Source organism: Peromyscus eremicus, chromosome 3 (assembly GCF_949786415.1).
Source record: "Peromyscus eremicus chromosome 3, PerEre_H2_v1, whole genome shotgun sequence".
NCBI classification, from domain to species: Eukaryota; Metazoa; Chordata; class Mammalia; order Rodentia; family Cricetidae; genus Peromyscus; species Peromyscus eremicus.
The window spans coordinates 102,583,090-102,598,878 of NC_081418.1; the positions used below are offsets into that span (position 1 = coordinate 102,583,090).

At 51.2% G+C, this 15,789-nt stretch overlaps 1 protein-coding gene across 5 annotated transcripts in view; it reads right to left on the reverse strand.

Annotated features, from left to right (window-relative positions):
* Window positions 1-15,789, reverse strand: part of Iqsec1 (IQ motif and Sec7 domain ArfGEF 1) — a 222,466-nt gene that overhangs the window by 145,502 nt on the left and 61,175 nt on the right. For 2 of the 5 annotated variants that reach the window (XM_059258191.1, XM_059258189.1), the window contains exon 1: window positions 10,587-10,978. The exons of 2 other annotated variants lie outside the window; for them this stretch is intronic. In XM_059258191.1, coding sequence (XP_059114174.1) covers window positions 10,587-10,609 — 23 coding nt within the window. In that variant the 5' untranslated portion in view covers window positions 10,610-10,978. Of the gene's footprint in view, window positions 1-10,586; window positions 10,979-15,789 lie in introns of those variants that run through there. One more of the 5 variants, XM_059258192.1, reaches the window with a different exon arrangement.

The following is a 15,789-nucleotide window of genomic DNA, read 5'->3' on the forward strand; positions in this document are numbered from 1 at the left end:
TCAATGAGATCACTGTCCTGAAGATGCCTTTTCTTGTGGAGGTGGGTACTTTAGGGATAGTACTGCCCCACCACCTGGCCCCCATCCCAGGGCCCATGGATTCCAGAGCCTGTGAGGCCCTTGGTGTTTCCTTTTCCCCACTCCTCACCTTGAGCTCAACCCCAGTGGGGTACTGGTGTCCTCAGCCCCAACAGCTGCCTCAGTCCTTACCAGAACCCCTTTGTTTTTTCCTACCAGGCTTTACCTCCAGCCTGGGCCTGGCCCACACCTATCCATAGACAAGTATGTGTGAAAAAGAAAGAGATGACCTGATGGCAGGCCACAGGCTTCAGGAGACCCACAGAACGTCCTACAGTCACTCAGCACACATGAACTGAACCAACTCCATGCCAGGCCCCATGCTTCCCTTTGCAGGACTCAGCCTATGCTCTCTGATGGCTCCACTGGTTCAGAGACTTCTGCAAGCAGAATAGTAACTCTAGGCCCTTCCTGTGTGCCTGCTGCAAACCTTCAGGAAAGAACCAGTCAGAACCTGGGGGACTGAGGTTCAACATCACTGAAGGTGGGCTGTCAAGACTTAGCACTAGCCCCAAAGCCAGGGCTGGCTTTAAGGGTGGCAGTCCCAGCAGCAGAAAGGAAAGTTCCAGTGGTCCCAAAGGAGACAGGCATGGCTGGGAGCAGGGCAGGGTGGGGAGTGGCTGGGGGACAAGAAGAGCAGGTCCCTGAGAGCAGGGAGCAAGCCTCAGATATGAGCAAGATCAGGGGTAATGTCAGCTAAGGCCGGATTTGTTGGCACCAGGGGCAAAAGTCTCAAGTTTGGTTCCATATCCTGGCCTGCCACTACAGCTGGTGATCCTGAGGAAGAGTCCTCACCCTCTTAGAGACACCCTGAAAGACTCACCTGTCCAAGACCAATGGCAGAGCCAAAGACATGTCTGAGAAACAAGGGTAGAAAGGAGGTAAGGCTAAGTGCCCAGCAGGTCGGGCATAGCCTGACCCTGGAAAGCTGAAGGGCACTGGTCAGAGGTAGTATCTGCCCTGTCCATGGGACCTCTCATTAATGCTCCAAAAGAAGTAGTAGTTCTGAGGAAAAAAGCCTTTATTCCAAAAGTCTGAATCTGAGGGTATCTTGTCCCTTCTGAATTCCCAGTCTTCTCTGTAGATGCCCCAGGGGTCAGCTTGAGATCACTCTTGCTTTCCTGCCTGGTCAGTCATGGGGGATGTTAATGCCAGCCACAGTGCCCTAGGCTGCCTATGGCCTTAATCTTCAAGTCTTCTCCCTTAAGACTGCAGGAACAGTCATCTTAGAGGTGGGGACACCTCTCCTCTGCTTCTCCACAGGGAAGCTCAATGCACCTGGGAATAGCTTCTGACCCAAGATCCTAGGAAGGATCTGGAGGTCTGTTTAGAATAAGTGATGAGTTTTCTTGAAGAACATACAACCCTTGGCATGGTTTAGGGTTGTAGAAATACCAATGGAAAAGATGAACCAGAAAGAAAGGGGTTCTTGTGTGTAGGCCCCAGCCAGCAGAGAAGTTAGGGCAGCTTGGAGGCAACATGGGATCTAGAGCTTTCCTGCCTTGTAGCCCTAACTCCGACTCCACACAGGGTCCCAGGGTGGGGCCAAGGAGGCAGGCTGCAGGCTGGTCCTAATGTGCCCAAACTCCTTTGGCCCAGTTCCCTTCTAACACTTAGAAAAAACCACTGACTTGCCTCTAGCCTCGGTTTACCCTCCCTGACTCACAAATCTTCACACATGTGACCTTCCCCTCAATTTCCAGTCCAGTGATTCAAGTGGGGCTGCCCAGGCATCCAGTTCTGGCTATGGCCAGGTGGCAGAGACAGCCAACAGCACTTTCTGACTCTCAGTGTGTTGGGTTTTTTTTTTGGAAGCTAATTTGCCCCAGGGCTGGCCAGTGGGCTCCAAGTTTGCTGAGGACCTTCATGGGAACACAACCCAGGTGATAGGCAAGCAAGCAGAAGACAGTTGTTGTGGCTCAGATGCTGCTGGACCCAGCTCAGCCACATAAGAGCCAGGTCTTTGGCCACTAGTGGCATCCATTTGAATACTCTATGAATTGGTCATATGCAACCCAGAGACTCCTGGTTAACATGTCTGTTCCCTCAGCTCAGTAGATATCCATATTTCTTATGGCCTAGCATGTCCTCAAACATGTCACACTGGGGAGGGACCTAAGGAGACACCAGGGTATGGCAAGCCAAGGACACTAATTACAGGTCCTGACTGCCACTCCACAGAGCAACTCAGAAGAGGAAATGAGTTCAGAAAAGTTAAGACATCTACTGAAGTCACACTGCCAACAGGCAACAGATACAAGGTCTTTGAGGGCACCTCCTTGGAGCTATACGAAGCCTGAGTTATTCCCACATACTGGACCTCACCTGGCTCTGGGGGCTCTGCCAAGGTGGCGTAATTACTCTTCAGCTTTGGAGACAGTCAAGGACTGAAGTTCAATCAAGAGTGAGGGGCCTAAGACACTTAGGAACATTATTCTTACTGACACAGGAGAACAAATGGAAGAAATGCTGAGTATTATCCAGTAGCCACCAAGAGACGGGCTTCGAATGTCAGCAAGCATCATGACAATTAAAAACGCATCATGTCCTTTGCGAGCCACTCCAAACAGATGTCTCTGTACCAAGGAATGGAGCTGCTGGGGCGAGTAAGACATCCTGAAGCCAGACATGCTTCAGCCTCCCTCTCTCCCAACCCCAGCTGGGTTTCAGACTCTTGCTCCTCTGAGGCCAGGCTGTGTGAAACACAGGCTTGTATCCCCAGCCTAAGTAGATCCCAGGACGTGGGACAAAATGGGGAGGTGGGGTATGGCTACAGGCATCCAGTGAGCCTTGTCCTGCATCCACCATGCTCACCTGGTTTTGACAACCCCAGCCCAGCCCAGCTCACAGGCTTTGTCTTGCCTCTCCCTCAGTTTGTGACAAGGCAATTTGCCGAAAGCCAATTCACAGAATAGTCAATTTGTAGAACGCCAAAACCATCAAAAGGCCTTGTTTCCCGTAACCTTTTCGTTTTAGCCGACTGGTTTCCATTTTTGTCTTCAAAATGGCATTTGCGGGAGTGTTCAGTTTGTCTCTGTCCCCGCCGCCTGCTGTGGCGGCAGCAGGCAGAGGAGAGCGTGGGGACTGTACCATCACTAACATATGTAGCTCTGGGCAGAGGGAGAGCAGGCATGGCTGACAGCCAAGCAGACTCACAGGCCCAGGGGAGAGGGGAGGCCTTCTTGAGAGGAGCCCTCAGGCTGGGCTGGGCCCTGATTCTGGAAAGGGCCCAGGGACAGTGGGCCAGACCCTGCTCCAGTAGCTGGCTGACAGTCTGGCCTACCAGCCTCCAGAGGGGCTTATACTATTGCCTTTAAGGGCTGGGACTGGTCCCAGGACTGCTGGTGGGCTTGAGCCTTGGAAAGGAGGGTCAAGGGATCTCAGCTGACAGAGAAGAGGGCAGCAAAGGGTGGTAACTACAGGGGACCTTAGAGGGTAGACACCAAGAGGTGGACAGCCTCTGTCCCACAGTCACCAGAGTCGGAGCCAATAGACCATAATCTGAGTCCCAGTTTTAAAAAAAAGATATATTTTATTTTATTTTATTTTTACTCATTTGTATGTGTAAGTGTCTGTCTTAGTAAGGGTTTCTATCACTGATAAACACTATGACCAAAAACAACTCCAATGTTATAGTCCATTGTCAAAGGAAGTCAGGGCAGGAACTCAAACCTGGAGGCAGGAGCCTGATGCAGAGACCATGGAGGAATGCTGCACACTGGCTTGCTGCTCAGGGATTGCTCAGCCTGCTTTCTTATTCAACCCAGGACCACCAGCCAAGGGGTGGCATCACTCACAATGTGCTGAGCCCTCCCACATCATCACCAATTAAGAAAATGTGCCACAGGCTTGCCCACAGGCTAATCTAGTAAGGGACATTTTCTCAATTGAGTTTCTTCTTCCCAAATGACCATCCTAGCTTGTGTCAAGTTGACATAAAAACCAGCCAGCACAGTGTCTTTGTGAGTGTATGCCATGTGGGTGCAAGTACCTGTGGAGGACAGAAAAGAGCTGGAGTTACAGGTAGTTAAGAGCCACCTGATGTGGGTGCAGCTTGGTAGTATATCACACACATCCCATTCCCAGCACCAACCTCTCCAAACAACAACAAAACAAAAACCAGATAAATCAAATGTGTGACTCTGAGATAATTTTAGACTCAACTGCGGTTATGAAAAAATAATATCGAGTGTTCTTGCCAACACTATAGTCATTTCTCCAAACAGTAACACCTCAGAACTCTGTAGGGCACCAGCTCCCCCGTCTTGCTCATCCCTTGGGTAGAGTGTACATGCAGTAGAATGGCGTAGCACTAAGACCACACACACACACACACACACACGTCAAAGCACAACCTCCACTGGCTTCTAGGAGCACCTTGGAAACAAGTTCCTCACCCCAGAGACTGGGAAAAGTGCTCCAGCCTAGGCCTCCATGGAGCCCGTGGCTCTCAGGTGTCACTCTACAGATGGAACAATCTTTGTACACTGTAAATATGTATTACTCTCATTGTTTAATAAAGAGCTGACTGGCTTACAACTGGGCAGGAAGAGATTAGGCGGGAGAGTGAGACTAGGATGATAATGGGAAGAAGGGTGGAGTCTGAGGAGTCTCAAGAGATGCCATGAGAAGCAGAGTGAGCAGAATGGGAAGTATGTACATGAGGCAAACGAACCTGGGGCAGCACAAAGATTAATAAAAATGGATTAATTTAAGTTATAAACACTAGCTAAAAAATGAGTCTAAGCTATTGGCCAAGCATTTATAATAATAAGTCTCTGTGTGGTTATTTGGGGAGCAGCTGGCAGGACAGAGCTGATCTGTGGTCTAGATGGAAAACTCCGCCTGCAGATGTCCAGCCTGCCTACTTGTCCTCTGTCTATTCAGACCTCAGTGTCCCCCAGGAGCTGTTATGGTACAAAGAGAGGAGACAGTGTCAGGAGACAGAGGGGCCACATGGAGTGGCTTCAGTGAGCAGGGAAGGAAAGGGTGGCCAGAGAGACTATAGAGCCAGGCTGCGCCTAGCAGAGTGACTTCTCTGTTGTAGCTTGGGCCCCGTTCTGGGCTTTTAGGACCTTCCACAGACTGCCTGCTTCTGTGACAGCCATAAAGTGGGCATCAGGAAGGATAGGAGGCCTAGAAGAAATGACAGGAGGGAGGAGGGAATACAGGTAAACTGTGGATCAAGAATGGTTGTCCCTCAGTACTCATAAGGATTGGTTTGCCAGACCCCTTCAGATACCTGGTCCTGGACTCTCCATCCTCTTGTCTCAGCATCTTGAGTGCTGGGATTGCAAATATACACCACCAGTTCCTCCAAATACTTTAAACCACCTCTAGGTAATGCAACATGTCAAATGCAGGGCAGATGCTGTGGAAACAGTGGTGACACTGTGCTGTCCACACATGAGGAGCAAGCTAGTAAGCAGATGTGACCACCACAGGCCCACACACTTGAGGTAAAGAACATTAAAGATCTAGGTGTGCAGAGATGAAAGACCCATGGAGAAGATGAGGCCACAGCAGGGTGCCTGCACATCTACTGACAAATTCATGTGTGTTCAGTGAAGTGCTTGGTACAGGGCCAGACAAATCCAAGTTTTGTTCTTTGGAACTTTCTGGAAATGATCCCCCCCTCCCCACATACACACACCCCTCACTAAATTTCTATCTATAGTTGGTTGAATCCAAGGCTATGAAACCAGACTGAACATAATAACATCATCACTTCAAAGACCCATGATGCCATGCCCCTCTGTCTACCCCAAACTACATTGCCTATGTCCATTTTGAAAGGAATCCTAGACACAATAAAGCTTATCCACACCTGCACCACAGCAAACCCATAGTCTGCCCTATGTGAACACTGCAGACTCAGAAAGACCTGGTGTTGAGGTAACAGTCATTTGCCAAGCAGTGGCCACCCTTAGCCAGCTGATCCCACAGGCACCTGCTGGGGAAACCTTGTTCTCAGGAAAGCTGCTGCCCTTGGGGACATGATGGCCTGGGTGGTGACAGCTCTTGGCAGAGCTCCCAACATATCACAGTCTGATCTTCCCTTGACTTCGAGAGCAGTCACATTCCTAGAAAACTCAACATATAGCCAAGTCACACAAAACACATTTGGACATCTATCTTGTTTGACGCAGGCAGGGGCTCAACGTCCTTCTCAAACTGGCCTCAACTTGGTGACAGCTCCATCACAAAGAAGTGTAAGGAAAGAACCAACTCTACAAAGTTGTCCTCTGACTTCCACTTATGTGCCATGGTATGTGCCTTCCCACCACATACACAATAATAAACAAACAAACACACATTTTAAATCCTATAGTTCTATTAAAACAAACATTTTAAATCCTATAGTTCTAGTAATGCCAAATAGAACTGATCTGGACACAGATTTATCAAAAGTGATGGTAAGGGTATGACAAGCAGGTACTTCTTAAGGGCACCTGACCAGTGTCCTGTCACCTTCTGGCCACCTGGACTCTTCCTCTCCTTTGAACTCCACCTTCTAAACACCTGCTGCCTACCAGCCCTGGCCCCAAGGACAGACAGATGAGGATTGGTGAAGAGGGGCTAGGATCTGGAGCCAGACAGACTCCTGGCCATTAATCTGAGCAAGTCACTTTTCTGCAGAATGGGCCAACCACAGATTCGACATGCCAGAGGTGTGGGAGTTGAACAAGGGTACAAGCCCTCTGAGATCAAGTTAAGCTAGTACTATGAGGTAAGCCAGGACCCCATGAGCAGGTTGCCTCATCCTGAGAAACATGGGGTGCCTCTGTTGACTGCAAGGAAGAATGCACAGCTGCTCTCAGTCTAGCCTGAAGACCAGCTGCTCCTGACTCCTGCAGCTTCCCCTAACTGCCCACTGTGGCTAAGGGGTAAGTCAGGTTCCTGCCCTTCTACTCTCCCCCAGCACAGGAGGCAATCTCAGCCCCACCCTTCATGTCTCCGCTCAGTCCACACTGAGCTGGCAGTGGGAACCAGCCCACAGGGCCCTCGCTACCCATGCCGCTAGTTCATCTCTCCCTTTTCCTCACGCTCAACCAGTGTTTGCCATTTCAGCAAAAGCTTTCAGTATAACAGGTTAGAGTTCGGCTTTGGGGTGGAGTGCCCAGGTTTTACCCCTGCTTGAGTGTTGCCTGGGACAAGTTGTTCTGGAACTCAGTTGCAGGGTCTGGACAATGCAGGTAAGAATAACCCCACCTCCTACGGTCCAGGAGATGGTCAAATGAGCTGAAGGACATGATATTTGCATATTCAGAGGTTGCTGCCTTCTTTGTTCAGGTGGCAAATGCCCTTCCAGTCCTCAGGGTTCAGGTGACTGTGAAGACCACTCCCAGTATTGAGGCTGATGTGCCTCCCCAGGAGCCCGCTAGTGCCCAGTTCATTGCTCTGTAGTCCTGCTTAGGACAATGCCTGGCACCACCCAGGACTCACCGGCTTAATCGCATATCCTACATGCATGTGATGCACCTGGCACTTTTCTAGGTGCTGAAGGTCCCTGAGGCTTACACACCATCAGGAGTCTACCAGGTATAGCAGATATTCTATTAGGAAGCAGACTGACCACCCAAGAAGCTGGACATAGTGTCAGGGTGGATGGAGACCCAGCAGGGAAGTCAGAGAATGGCAGGGTGGGAGGTCTGAGGCTTTAGTCTTCCATGGTTGGTTAGAGCCAAAAAGGAAGGGAAGAGGGGCCAGGAAGTTCCAGGCAGTGAACAAATGAGCCAGTTACTGGATAGACAGATGGGTGGACCACAGACATGCAAAGAGGCAGCCAGTGCCTTGCTCTGCAAATCTTTACAGCCCTACTGCCTGAGCTGGAGCCCCAAGATGTGCTGAGCCAAGAGTCCTCTTCAGCCACTGTCTTGAGGACGGTGAAGGTGCTGCTGTGGTCACTCAGTATGGGGTACCTTCCTCACAGTGCTACTAAGCTGGCAAATGTCAGCTGCTCCCTGGTCAAGGATTGTAGGCCTTGTGATTTCTCCACTCAGTTACTATATGCATTGTTTTCATTGTTATCTTTATCCCATCGTCAGGTCAGAAAGAATGAGGATGCGTGGGGAGGTGAAAATGGGTGTACAGTGTGCCTGTTTGTGGGGCCAAGGGACACCCTGATCGGGTGACACATGGGAATGCATGCATGGCTGCTCAGGTCTGGGGTGGGGCATGTTGGGGGAGGGGCAGAACTGCTAAAGGTACAGCCGCAAATAGCTGCAGGAGCCCAGTCAAGTTCCTTCCCTCTCTGCACCTCAGTTTCCTGCTCTGTAAAACGGAATCAATCATACTATATTTGCAGCAGTTAAGGAAAGCTGACCAAGCTATAGGATGTGAGAAAGCACAAGACCAGCCAAGACTGTTCTGAGCTGACAGCGATCAGCCCCCTTCCTTGCGGCTGGCCTGGGGAACCAGAAGTCTGGAGCAGCAGGTACTGAGAGGTACTGACCTGGGCTGGGCTAAGCCCTGCCCTGGTCAAGTGGAATATAAAAGTGGGCAAACACAGGCCGATGAGTACCAAGCAGGTAAATCAGCAAAGCGTGTTTGACTCCAAATCCTCTGCAAGGGCAGAGGCCATAGTCCTTCTCCAGCACTCCCCGGCCAATCTATTTAGGGTGGTTGATACCAGTAGAATGTAGGAGGAAGCAGATGTAGGGATAGCTCAGCCTACAGCCTACAGCCTACAGCTCGCCCCAAGAGTTAAAGAAGAGTGGAGAGACCTTCAAGGAAGGGAGGCAGGAGCACTGATCCCCAGACAAGAGCTGCCAACAGGGCTGCCTAAGGCTGTGTGTTCAGATGCAAGTTCCTGGCCCCTGACAGGTGGAATGAACCTTGGAAGCACAGTGGGATCTATGGGAGGAAGCCGTGCTCTTGACAAAATGATTTCCATGCAAAGCCCAGGCCCCACGCCTAAGGTAGTGCATGCTACGTTTCCAGGGGTGATTTTTCCAGTCTCCGTTTCCCTATTTCAAAAATGTGTGTGTGTGTGTGTGTGTGTGTGTGTGTGTGTTCATTCCTGCCTATGCAAAGCCTTTCAGATGGCGTTCCCGAGCCTTGGAAACAGGCCCTGAGCCAGGCTGCTCTCCATGAGGACTGTCACATTTCATGCTAATGACATCTTCCCTCCACAGCAGCTTAGTGGCCTCTGCAAGTTGTCAGTTTCTTTGACACTGGAGGCTCCTGTGCCAGAAAAGGTGTGGCAGGTAGGAAGGAGGCTGCTGCCTGGGAAGTACCTTCTCCAAATGTGAGACAAAGTTCCAAGCTGGGGAAAGCTTTACTATTTCTGGCCTTGCCACGGAGAGCAAGTACTCTGTGTAGTTTGCTTCTACCAACAAACAGACTCAAAGGCTTTTCCACTGAAAATACAGACCACAGCCTGAGGCCATGGTCCCACTCCTCCTGCAGGAGCCTGCTGACCCAGCCTGCTGACGCAGCTGCAGGCAATGTTTACTTTCTATCAGGCTCATTAGCATGGGAACCGCCCCTTGTAGGAGGGGAGGAGGCAAAGCTTAAAGAGGACTTGGAGAGCCCTAGATGGGGCTTGGGGCTTCTACAAGTTCAAGGTCCGTTTGAGGAGAGTCTGAATCTCCCAGGTGACCTCCTACAAATTGCTGCAAACCCTGTCCTAGTACTGGTGGCTGATCCCAATACAAACACATCATGGCTTGCTCCTTAACCTCACAAGATCCGAGATCACCAAACTGTTCCTAGCAGCTTCCAAGCGCGGGGCAGGTAGCCTAGGGCAGGCAGAGGCCAGACAGACCCAAACCTCATTCAGTCTCCAGAGCCTAGAGTGCCCAAGTGGCATAAAGGTTGCTCTTTCCAGAACAGCACCCTGAAGAGCCCCCAGAGAGCCTAGAAAGAAACTGGCATTTGAATCCCACTGCCCCCTGGGAAGCCGGGCTTTACCAAGCACGGCTTTGCTTCCATAAATACCTAGTCCCGTGATGTCACCACCCTAAGCCCGACTTTCACCGCCTCTGCTGCTGGCATCAGCCCCAGCAGACGGGTGCTCTGTACCCACACATTACACCTGCACTCGACAGCTGGACACTGCTGCCACCTTCACCTGTCCGTGGAGGATGCCACCTCCGGCCACTGTCTCAGCCTGCTGATGGCCTTCCACCTGGCTTGGGTGCAGGCCACAGGCTTGTAGAGCACCAAAGCTTTCCATAAACAAGCCAGCTTGGGGCATTGCCAAAAGCCTGGACCATGGTCGCGGGTTTGGGGGCCCTTGTATGTGGGTCTGGGTTAGGAGGAAGGAGACTGTCTCAGGAAGGGACTTTCACAGCTGAAGGAAGATTTGCTGACTAAGATTCTTTTTCTCCTCATCACCATCAACACTGCCTCTGCCGCAGGGGACAAACACTAGAGACAAGCTTGCTCCCCCTGGAAGCCACCTGCAGAGCAGCCACCCCACCCCCACCAAGCCCCTCGCTCCGACACTCGAGTTGTGGTCCTTTCCGCCTCAGCTATAGGATAAACCTGTCTCATATACTCACAAATAGCGTCTTCGGCAAGCCATCCTGCCCAAGTCTGATCTCCTTCTCTCTCTTTCCTGCCTGGGCTGAGGAGGTTCAAGGTGGTTCAGAGGAGGAGCAGGATGCTCAAGCGAGGTGAAAAGGAAGAAAATGAAAGCCAAGGGCAGTCACTTTCCCAGGACTGGCAGGTTCATCTAGAAAAGCTGGGTGTAATGTGGCAGGGGGCTCCAAACGGGTCCTCCCACGCAGGGTTTACACTGTGCCCAGAAGCCTGGGAAGACGTCGAGTCACCATGGTCGCCAGGTTGGGCGGGGGCGTCTGCCTCGCTGCTACCTGGGACTTCCTTGGGATTTTTCCCTCCCGCACATCCGGGGTGGCAGGGCGCTGGGATGAGGAGGGGAGAGCTTGGGGGAGGGGGGTGTCGGTGCCGGTTTGCTCTCGCAGCATCCGGAGGAGGGGCAGGAGTGCAGGAGCGCCCCCCTCCTTCCAGGAGCAACGTAGTGCGGCCGAGCTGGACCAATCGCCAAAGTGCTCGTTGCCATGGCAACTGCAGCATCAAACAGAGCTGCCCTGCGGTGCGGCTGCAAAAATCAAGAGCCCTGGCGCTGAGACCGAGGTGACTCCTTCCTGGCCCTCACTAGAAACCTGGAAATCAGTTGCTAAAATGCATTCGCAGCCCAAAGAATGTAATGATGGCACTGCCTTCCAGGACAGCTTTTCCGTCCTTGGCATGGAAATATAGGAATCACTAAACTAAGCGCTCAGGAGATCTTATGCCCTGGAGTTAGGGACCATGAGACTTCAGCACGCTGAGTGTCTCCTGGGAGTCTCAGATGTGCTACCGTAAAATGGGATCATGACAGCTGTGTGACCAGTCTTGGAGGGCCGACCACATACAGTAGCTGAATAGCAGATGACACAGCTTGGATTACTGCTGCCAGTTATGACCCAAGGGGAGAGTGAGGCCCGGGCTGCGGCCAGTCTGTTCTAGCTGTGGTGCCCTTCCTCCCTCCCTTCCTTCCCCTCCTGCCAGCACCCCCAGTGTGCCTGCAGAGCATCTGCCTTCATCAAGGATACATTCTAAGAGGGAAAGGGGGAGAAAACATGAAAGTTGGAATGTGAAATTGCACCTAGCAATCAGATCAGGGTTCAGCCAAGCAGAAAAGAGGCACAGTGGGTGGGGGTCGTCTTCCTGAGCTGGGGGCAGGGAAAGGAGGCCTCTCCAGGAGCCCTCACCTAGCCAACTGCCATGTCAGGAGCTTTCTGAGCAGAGCTTGTGCTAAGGCCCTGAGGCAGAAGGAAGCTGGATGGATTTGAGGGCCACTGGCACAGACAAGGTAGCTCAGAAGAGGCAAAGATGAGAAATGCCCACTTCTCTCCCTGCACACTCACCTTCTCTGCCCTCTGTGTATCATGCTTTTTTGGCAGCCTGTTTACCAAGTGTCAGTCAGGAATCTCAACCCAGCTGAGCATGTGTATAAGGAATGCATTGTAATGCACACATCAGACCATGGGGAGGCGAGGGGGGGGGTGAGTCCTCATTCATTTAGTACTAAGGGATAGAAGGTGGCACAGCCAGCACTCTGTCTTCACTTGCAAAGCTGCCTCCAGGAGAGGGGCACATGAAAGGCTGAGGAAGTGAGACTGTGAACCCTCTGGTTGGGGGTGGCAATTGCCAGCCTGATTCTATTTCTCTTTTCCATTCTCCCAGCCTCTCAGACCCACAGAAGTTAGGGGAAGAGTTCGAGTTCTGTTCTTTTATTTCAGAGAAAATGGATCTCAGAGACAGTGAGCAACTGAAAGTTTCAGAGCCAAGAGGGACAGAGGCCAGATGAAGAGGACCTCGTTCTTCTGGTGGAGGGTCCTTAGATGCAGCATAGTAACTGCAGAAGCAGCTGTGTAGCCAAAGTTCAGGGGACTCTAGAAACGTCCAGTCTTCCCATGGCCTGCCCCACCCCCAGAAGAAAGCTGTCATAGGAATAATTCATAGTTGTGTGGGCTTAGCACGTGGTAAACTGGCCCATCTCTCCCCTTGACTGAGTTGCATTATAGCTTAGCAAAATCAGAATACCACCACATCACCAGAAGGAGTCCTTCTGTTTGGGGTCCTATTGTCTTCACACCTGAGAAACATCAGAAACAGGTTAATTAACCACAGCTGCTTAGAAAAGCAGCCCTCCCCCCCCGGGGGGGTCACTAACACTGAGGCAAGGCCAGCCCACCAGTGTGTCTGTGCTCCAGCAACACCCTTTCACCCTTCTTAAAGAGGAGCTTCTCACATGTCACAGATGAGTAAACTGGGGCAGCGAGGGAGAAATGGCTACCCTGAGTGCATTCTGTTCTAAAGTCCCCACCCTGGGCTTCTTCTTCGCCTCCCTTTGGATACATGACATCCATTGCACACCTGTGTCTTTTCTGGCCCTCCCTCCAGAGAAGCACACACACCTTGCATGGACTGTATTTTAAAGTAGAATGAGTGATAAAGGCCCCCACACCCAGAAACAGCTGCCAAGGCTTTCAGGCTTTGACCAAGCATTGAGTACAGCACAGAGCAGTTGTTCTCACACCTGACCTCTCTCCCTGGCACTGAGTCAGGTCTGGTCAGGTAAAGGAGATTCCAAAAGCCATACGGCTGACATTCCAGCTGGTCTCTAACTTGAGATCCCAGAGGTTTCTGAGTTCAAAGAATCAACAGAGTGCAAAAGCATGCTATCACCAAGTGGGGGTCAGACTGTTTAGTTCAACTTCAGAGATGGGAATCCCAAGGGCACAAGAGGGTTCAAAGTCACAGTTAGGAAGTGGTATGGCAGACTGTACCTGTCCACTTCAACTGTGATCAGATGCCTGAGGTGGGAGGGGTAGCAGTCAGCCTTGCCATGACTGCCCCTGGCTAGGGTTGTAAGCACAGGAACATCCACCAATCCATTGTTTCAGGCTGGGAATGACACAGAGTACTCCACAGCCAGTCTCTGGATACATCTCTGTCCCCATCTCATCACTGCAGTCTGGGGGCAGAAGCAGCTTCCAGGGCTAGTTCCAGAAAGTTCTGATCTAGGACTTCCCCTCCATAGACTGGAAAATTCCAACCTGCAGGCTGACAGGGACATTCAGGCAGAGTATCTCTGTCTTCCAACCTGTGGCCATCTGTCTCCTAGGCGGGAGCATAACAGCATTTGGGAAGGGGGAGAGGCTGCTGGCACAGGACAGAGATATGCCAGTCTCAGTCATTCCAGGCAGGCAGCCATGCACCTCAGGATTGGACCATCTTCCAAGGGACAGCGGCCCATCTCCCTTCCAGGTGGTCATAGGCTTAATTGTGGTGCTCCAGTGTGTGCACCCCTTAACCTGTACCAGTCCCCAGAACACAAATGCTTCAAGCCCCAGTACTGTATCTCCCTTTTCCTCGAGCTTTGCATTTTCAGTAAGTAAAATGCAAATTGCAGAAATAACATGAACATTTCTTTTCTTTTGAGACACAGTCTCACTTGTAACCTTGGCTGGCCTAGAGCTTACTACGTAGACTGGGCTGGCTTAGAATTCATAAAGATCTTGCTTGCCTCTGCCTCTCAGAATGCTGAGATTAAAGTTGTGCTTCACCAGGCCCATAAAGTAAGTATATTCTCCTCTCTGCCCCCCTGGCCCCTCTTGCTCATCTCTGAAGAAGGAATGGTTCTTATCTGTCTAGAGTGCATCTTTCCAGCACTTTTCCTATGTGTTCATGTACATATGCATGTGTATAAGCAACAGAAAGTACTGCATGGATTCTGAAAATGATACTGTGTTATGATGTTAAAAATATTTTAAAATTTCTAAAAGACATAAAGATGAGCACTGTGAACTATGACGCACGAGCTGCCTGTAAGGAGAAACCTCACTTGATAAACATGCTGGAAGCCTTGGGGTCATGCTTTGTAGCATCCCCTCTCCAGCCCAGCTCCCAGCCTCCCGTAAGTGCATGAATGACCCGTAGGGAACCTTTCCTACTCAGTTGTCCACACACCGGCATCCTGAGCAGTGTAGACTACTGTGCGTATTTGGAGCTGTACATAAGTGGCCTCACACTGTGTGTCTTTTTCTGCAGGCAGCTCTCTGCTCAACATCACATTCGGAAGGCTGAATCACAGACTCTGCAAACCATAGGCTCTTCCATGCTGCAGGTGCACATCACATGCCTCTCAACTCATAGTTTTGGCCAGTGTTCTGGATGTAGGAGAGCTTGTGGGGAAGGGTGGGACGGGGATTCCATTGTCTACAGCCCCTCCTCTCATTGCAGGGTGGTTGAGGAAGGAGCAGCCCCTAAGTAATTATCTTTGGAAATCTATATGGGCTTCTGGATTCTCAGCAAGCACTCCCTTCTGCAGCAAACCAGAACCCCATCCCCTAACTTGGGGGAGATCAGATTCCTACCCTAAGATAGCTAAGAAAGGTCTTCAGGGCACCCTTGAGAAGGAATTAACATCTAGGACCACAGGGTTGGCATCGGTTCCCCCCAGCCAGGATTGCCTCAGAGTGTGCCAGGCTGTCTGTGGTGCACCAAGCTTGCCATAGGCATACATGAAGAAGCCCAAGCTGCACTGGGTAGCCCTGGTTGGGGAGAAAAACAAGTGTGTCAATGTTGCCCTGTAGTGGATGCTTTGGCCTCCAGAGGGAATAAGTGAACTTACTGGGAGTCACCTGCCTCGGAGGTGGGGTGAATGGGAACAGAGGGGGCTCTGCTGAGTGCTGAATTCTGAGACCCTGAGCCAGGAGTACAGAGTGATTGATCTAGGACCAAATCTGAGATGCAGTGGCTCTAGGCTGGGAGTCCCCCAACCCACCTCCCATACTTCACCTCTCATCAGGCAGTGAGTCCAGTGATTGAGACTTGGCACCATCAGCTGAGAACTTTGGGTTGGGGAGTTCTCAAACTTGAGCCAGGCTGTGCTCCCCACTCACAGCTGTGAGGCAGTGACTTCAAGTGCTGTTCAGGTCCCCAAAGCCCTGCTTCCTAAACTAAACTTGTCTGAGGTCTTTCAATTTGAAGGATTTTTCAATTTCTTTTTTTTCTAGACAGAATCTTAGGTAGCTGAGGTTGGCCTCTAACACAGTAGAGATGGGTAACCTTAAACTTCTGATCTTCCTGCCCTCACATCCCCAGTGCTGGGCTTACAGGCATGTACCACTACACCTGGTTTATGAGGTGCTGAGGGTCTAACTCAGGGCTTTTTGCATGCTTTTCCCAGTT